The sequence below is a fragment of the Macrobrachium nipponense genome, chromosome 12 (assembly GCF_015104395.2).
Source record: "Macrobrachium nipponense isolate FS-2020 chromosome 12, ASM1510439v2, whole genome shotgun sequence".
In the NCBI taxonomy this organism is placed as follows: domain Eukaryota; kingdom Metazoa; phylum Arthropoda; class Malacostraca; order Decapoda; family Palaemonidae; genus Macrobrachium; species Macrobrachium nipponense.
In genome coordinates, this window is record NC_087205.1 from 60073706 (window position 1) to 60080599 (window position 6894).

Below are 6894 nucleotides of genomic sequence, written 5' to 3' on the forward strand. Positions count from 1 at the left end.
GACGGTTCTGCGAAATACGGAGAGAAGTCTAACGCAGGGATAGTCATCTTGTTTTCTGTAGCGATCTATTCACTGGTAAGGCTGAGGATGTCTGATAATGGGGCTGAAGAACCAAGCAACGAAAAGGAATTGAACAAGAGAATTGCGGCCTTACCAGCCACTTCCAGAGAGAACAACAGGTCAACTTGGACAGGATAAATCTTCAGTTGCAGCAGGGGCTTGACTACTAGGAAGAGATGCATAAGTCGGGGCTAGGAAAGAACGCAGTCATGTGATACAGATCACTCATGAAGTGTTGCAATACCAGGTCTAGCAAGACAGGGCCCACTCTCTCGAAGCTGAAACGTCTTTTCTGAAGGAGAACGATAACGTGAGGAGGGAGAAACAACAGCTGGAAGACAAGAACCTCAAGATAACAAAGAAAATCAGCAACTGAAGGGCAATGCAAAGGAAATTGTGCAGAGAAGCGATGCACTATGTGAGAATATAAGGAATCTGACTGTGCAGTTGGCAGAAGCAAACTGCCAGCTTCAGAGACATGAGAAACTCCTACGAAAGGAGAAAGACCTGCCCAGGGACGGGGGAGAGGCGGGCTTTGGGTGGGCGGGGTGGCCCCAGGGCCTGGGTGGGAGGAAGGGGGCGGGTGGGTGGGCGGGGCCCCAGGGGACGGGGAGATGGCGGGCCTGGGTGGGCGGGGCCCAGGGACAGGGAGAGGCGGGCCTGGGTGGGCGGGGCCCCAGGACGGGGGAGAGGCGGGCTGGGTGTGCGGGGCCCGGGACGGGGGGTAGGCGGGCTGGGTGGGCGGGGCCCAGGGATGGGGGAGAGGCGTGCTGGGTGGGCGGGGCCCAGGGCCAGGGACGGGGCGGGATAGGCGTGCTGGGTGGCCGGGGCGCGGGGAATGTGGGTAGGCGGGATGGGCGGGATGGGCGGGAGGGATGCGGGAGGGGGGGAGGCTGTCTGGGTGGGCCGGGTGCGGGGATAGGGGAGAGGCGGGCTGGGCAGATGGGGCGCGGGGACGGGGGGGTAGTGGGGCTGGGTGGCGGGGCCCCGGGACGGGGGGAGGCGTGCTTGGGTCGGGGGGGGGGGGGGGGGAGGAAGGTGGGCAGGGTGGGCAGGGCACGGGGATGGTGGGGAGGTGGGCTGGGCTGGCGAGGCGCGGGATGGTGGGAGGTGGGCTGGGCTGGCGGGGAATGTAGGGAAGCGGGATGGGCGGCCAGGATGTGGGGGGAATGTGGGGAGGCGGGATGGGCGGGCCGGAACATGGGGATGGTGGGGAGGCGGGTTGGGTGGCTGGGGCGCGGAGACTGGTGGGGAGGCGAGCTGGGTGGCCGGGGCGCGGGGAATGGGGGTAGGCGGGATAGGCAGGCGGGGTGCGGGGATGGTGGGGAGGCGGGATAGGCAGGCGGGGTGCTGGGATGGTGGGAGGCGGGCTTGGGTGTGCGTTGCTGGGGAAGGTGGGGAGGTGGGTTGGACAGCCGGGGTGCGAGGAATGTGGGGAGGCGGGCTGGGCGGCTGGGGCGCGGGGACGGTGGGGAGGCGAGCTGGGTGGATAGTGGGGAGGAGCTCTGGGCGGCCGGGTGCGGGGACGGTGGAGTGGAGGGCTGGGCGGTGAGGCACGGGGACCTGGAAAAGAGGGATGGGCGGCCGGGGCGCGGGGGCGGTGGAGAGGAGGCTGGGTGGGCGGGGCGTGGGCGCGGGCTGGGCAGCTTGTGCATGGGGACAGTGGCAAGGCGGGTGGTTGGATTTGGTGTGGGGATGGTGGTGATGTGGCCTGGGTGGCTGAGGCGCAGGGACGGTGGTGAGGATGGGGGATGGGTGTGCGGGCACGGTGACAGTGGGGAGGTGGGCTCGGTGGCTGGGTGGGCTGGTGGGGTGCAGGGATGGTGGGGAGGTGGGTTGGGCTTCCTGGGCGCAGGGATAAGGGGGAGGTTAGTTGGACAAGCAAAGCTTGGGGACGGTGGGGAGGTGGGCTGGGAGGCCGGGGCGCAGGTAGGGCGGGAGGCGGGCTGGGCTGCTGGGCTGCTGGGGTGCAGGGATGGTGGTGAGGAGGGCTGGGCGGGCTGGGTGCGGGGACGGCGGCGAGGCAGGCTGGGTGGCAAGGGCGCAGGGACAGTGGCGAGGCGGGCTGGGTGGCCAGAGTGCGGGACGGTGCGGAGGCAGGCTGGGTGGCCAGGGCACAGGGACTGTGGAGAGGTTGGCTGGGCGGCTGGGGTGCGGTGGCGGTGGAGAGGAGGGCTGGGTGGCCGGGGCACGGGGATGGTGTTGAGGCTGGTTGGTTCGCTGGGGCGTGGAGACTGTGGCGAGGTGGGCTAGGCGGCTTTGGCTCATGGACGGTGGTGAGGTGGCTTGGGTGGCTGGGTTGCAGGGACGGTGGCAAGGCGGGCTGGCGGCCGGGGCGTGGGGACGTTGGAGAGACGGGCTGGGCAGCTGAGGTGCGGGGACAGTGGCGAGGCAGGCATGGTGGCTTTGGCGTGGGGATGGTGGTGAGGCAGGCTGGGCGGCTTTGGTGTTGGGGACGGTGGTGAGGCTGGGGCGTGGGTACGGTGGTGTGGTGGGTTAGGCAGCTTTGGCGCAGGGACAGTGGTGAGGTGGGTTGGGTGGCTTTGACACAGACGGTGGCAATGAGGGCTGGGTGGCTTTGGTTTGGGGACGGTGGTAAGGCGGGCTGGGCTGCTGGGTGGGGTGGTGGGGTGCGGAGTTGGTGGGGATGTGGGTATGGCTGCCAAGGTGCGGGGATAAGGGGGAGGCTAGTTGGACAAGCAAAGCTCAGGGATGGTGGGGAGGCTGGTTCGGCCACCTGGGCGTGGTGATGGTTTGGGATGGTGGGGAGGCAGGATAGCCCACTGGGCTACTGAAATGGTGGGGTGGCATGTCGGGCTGTTGGGGTGCGGCTAGTTGGGAGGCGGGTTGGTCCACCGTGGCTTGGGGAGGGTGGGGATTCCTTGGTGCTGAGAAACAACCTCAAGAAAACATGTCTTAGATCATAACCACCTTGCAATCAGCTATACGCCTAATTTTTAGGCTAATAAAATAATGATTGTTGTAGTGAGCTTTTTATTAAAGCCAATTGGATATAAATTCACATGACCAAATAGATTAGCATGTATGGTTACTGTCAACACATAAAACCATGGGTAAGTCTGACAATGTTCCATACTACTTATACTACAATGTACGTACATACCTGATTCTTCAAGTTAATTACAAATTTGTTTCTTTATAGATATTTTCTTGTATCTATATGTTTAATAAATTTTTGTAAAAGCGTTAACTTTGCAAAAACTGTGATATACCTAACTGAGATTTATTGAGTTGTACTTTTATAAAAAATTTTTGGTGGTCAGCTACCTCCCTGTATAATCTTTTGATTGTCTTGTCCCTGCTTCCGAGTAGTTGGGCTTATCCTTTGTTATCCTATTAAATTGTAACCCCGGTTTGGGTAGGGCTACTTATTCTTCAGCTGTGTTGGATTGCAGGAACATGTATTCCTTTATAACCCCTATCTGTCATTTATATGAGCCTTTTCTATAAAACTTAATTTCATATTTATATCATTGCTTAGTAAAGGACAAGAAGTTGAAAAGCCTCGCAGCGTACTTCATTACTTCACTTTCCTATATATATATATATATATATATATATATATATATATATATATATATATATATATAATATATATATATATATATATATCAAGTATAAATGACCCATTAAAAAATTCTGGTTTAAAGCTAATGACTACATTTTGGTGGGCTTACTTCCACCCTTATCAAGCAGTGAATGACAGAGGGAGTTTCTTTAGTGAAATATATAGTGGGAGATATGCCCTTAGGTGATGCCTGGTGACACTGCTAAGCCACCGTAGGTACTGTTAATTGTCTTAATCCACTTTATCGTTGCCTTAAGGAAGATATTGTCTATATGGTCATAGTCCTATTATTTCATTGTTTTATTAGTGAAGATTCTACAAATATCACTCAAAAAATCTCTCTCGGAAAGATTAACGCAATATAATCAATTAGTTAGATATGGACAACATAGTTCGGCAATTTTCCTCCATGTAAATAACACCTACCACACCATGGATTGGATCTCATCCCGAATTTTATACAGGAGCAGCTGTCGATACAAATGTCAGATGGTAGAATCTTCACTAATAAAACAAGATAATGGGATCAACCGATGAACTGGATTAAAGCAATTAACAGAACCTACAATATCTTAGTGGTATCCCCAATGATCATCTAAGGGCATATCTCCCACTAAATATTTCACTAATGAAACTCCTGTCATTCACTTCTTGATAAGGGTGGAAGTAAGTCCACCGAAATATAGTCCTTAGCTTTAAACCAGAGTGTTTTAATGGGCCTTTTATACTTGAGACGTATCCTGTTTTAACAGAAGACTTTATTTACATATACATGTATATATATGAATTTTTATCACAGCACTATGACAACTGGTATTAAGCTACAAATATCGTTTGATATATATATATATATATATATATATATATATATATATATATATATATTATATATATATATATCATTTACTAAAAAAAATATTTTCATGGCTTAATGTCAGAAACATAATAGGACAACGATGGGTGATGCTGATGTCAAAACAATCTGCTACTATAATTTAATTCCATGCTCTTATTACGATCTACTTTTATTTCCATTTTTTTCTGTTTCTATTGCTGTGAATTATTTCTCAGATTAAAAAGAAAATTATATGATCTGCCTTTTCTAAAATACAGTTTAAATTTTCGCCTAGAACGTTTTGCTTAAGTTATAATATATTACCTGGATTGAATACTGATTGCATCTTGTAATATTGATAGATAATTTTTGTCTTTAAATATTCAATTCTTTTAATTTATCGAAATGTGTCATGAGAGTTGTTTTAGGGCATCCTAATGACTAAACAACAAGATAAAATGAGCATTGAAGTCGTGCTTAACCGGCCATTCAGAAATTATCGAGAATTTTTTTATTATGAATTAAAAATAAAAGTATTAACGTTTTTATTAATAAAAATTATATATATTCAGTCAATGCTGTTATGTAGTAAATGCATTCAATATATAGTAGAAGATGCCTATGCTGGCTCACATAATTTGAATAACTGCCGAATATTTTTCTTATAAAATATGGAAAAGGTTTTCAGTTACTGAAATGAAAATATACTTTTTGTTTTAAATGGATACGGGTTCGTTGTTTACAGATAAATGATAGAATTTCTTTCAGAATAAAAGCATGATAAATCTTTTTGGTGAACTTTTAGGTAAATAGATTTTATCAGTCGGGTAAATAAGTTATGTGATTGAATGGGGGAATAGCTGGCCATTTATTGCAAAAATGGGATAATATTGGCGTAACTTATTCATGCTATCGCAGAGCCAGAACACTAATAGCTATGCATGAAATAGTGGCTTAATTGCGTATTCTACAGCAGGCTGTGATTGTTATTTCAGCATTTACTCAATCACTGGGAAGCAGGTTAACATGAGTTCCAAATGGAAAATATAATGCCATCCTGGGACATCATGGTAACTAATCCGCACAAACTTCGTTCATAAATCGTCCGTGTTATTGGTAGGAGTCATCTCAGTCTTTTTAACTTCCAGATTTTAGAATTCGTTACCCGTAACTTCATATATTGAAGTGTGCTTCGTGAACAAATATTTTCTTTTTATTTCTAATAAGGTTTTAATATACTATATTTTAAATTTTCCTTCTAACTGACGAACATAATCAAGAAATTCTTACTTCAGAAAAATATATAAAGTGAAATATAAATTTAAGATACAAACATTAGCCGCCAGTCGCTCAAGGTAAGTTGTCTGCCACCACACACTCATCCGTAGACTATTAGCAATATTTCTCGATAGTATAAGTTTGTTGTGAAGACGTTAATCATAAAATTGGAAACGTTTCTGTATGTGTTATTTAAGGGCCAATGCTTCCAGCTCTTCTGTAAGTATTAGGTTTCTGTGCATAACCTGCAGATCTGATTCGAAGTCCTTTTCCTGTGTTTCAAGGAAATGAATATGTCAGCTAATTCTACGAAATGGATCAGGAACCTTAAATGCATTTCATAATTATTCAGTGTCCTCATTTTCATTAATGTAACTTCTTTTAACATTTTGTCAATTTTTTACCCATTATCGTCACGAGCGTTCAACAGATCTTTCATTCCACCAGTCTTAGAATATTCAGTTAGGTTTCCTCGCTTCTTAATAAATTTTCCTTTGTAGTGATTGCGTCATGCATACCTTAATGTCAGCCCATGTGCTGATGAGTGGGTCACCAAAAATATTGATGGGAACATATCCATTAACCCATATCCTGCGGCTGGAAAGTTAGGAAGGAAAGCTTTCTTTTTATATTAAGATGAGACAGCTAGACTACGAGGCAAATTATAAGCACACTGCGCACATAATATATATACGTTTAAATATATATACACACACACACATACACGAATACCGACAACGAAGCAAAATCAAAGCCTACACCATTGCTCCACCCTTGGCTGCATACCGTGGCACAGGACGCGTCTTACAGATCATCAAGAATGCCTGTGTTGCTACCCAAAATACCAGCTAGAGAATGAAACTGCATAAGAGTGAACATATGCCCAAATAGTATATATATATATATATATATATATATATATATATATATATATATATATATATATATATATATTATTTATATATATATATTATATATATATATAATATATATATATATATACTATATATATGATATAAATATATAAAGGGCATACAGCAGTCCTTAAAACACATCAACAAGGCCATAGTTTATTAAAACGAAACGTTTCGCATATTTTCTCTGTGCATCTTCAATATGTAAATATAACATA

At 46.7% G+C, this 6894-nt stretch overlaps 1 protein-coding gene across 1 annotated transcript; it reads right to left on the minus strand.

Annotated features, from left to right (window-relative positions):
* Positions 1-226: 226 nt before the first annotated feature.
* On the minus strand, positions 227-6641 carry LOC135224817 (basic proline-rich protein-like). The gene is made up of 3 exons (XM_064264140.1): positions 6571-6641; positions 6281-6359; positions 227-2797 (listed from the first exon to the last, which is right to left on the minus strand). The coding sequence occupies exons 1-3, from the start codon at positions 6639-6641 to the stop codon at positions 227-229; spliced, it is 2721 nt and encodes a 906-aa protein (XP_064120210.1).
* Between the last annotated feature and the right edge of the window lie 253 nt (positions 6642-6894).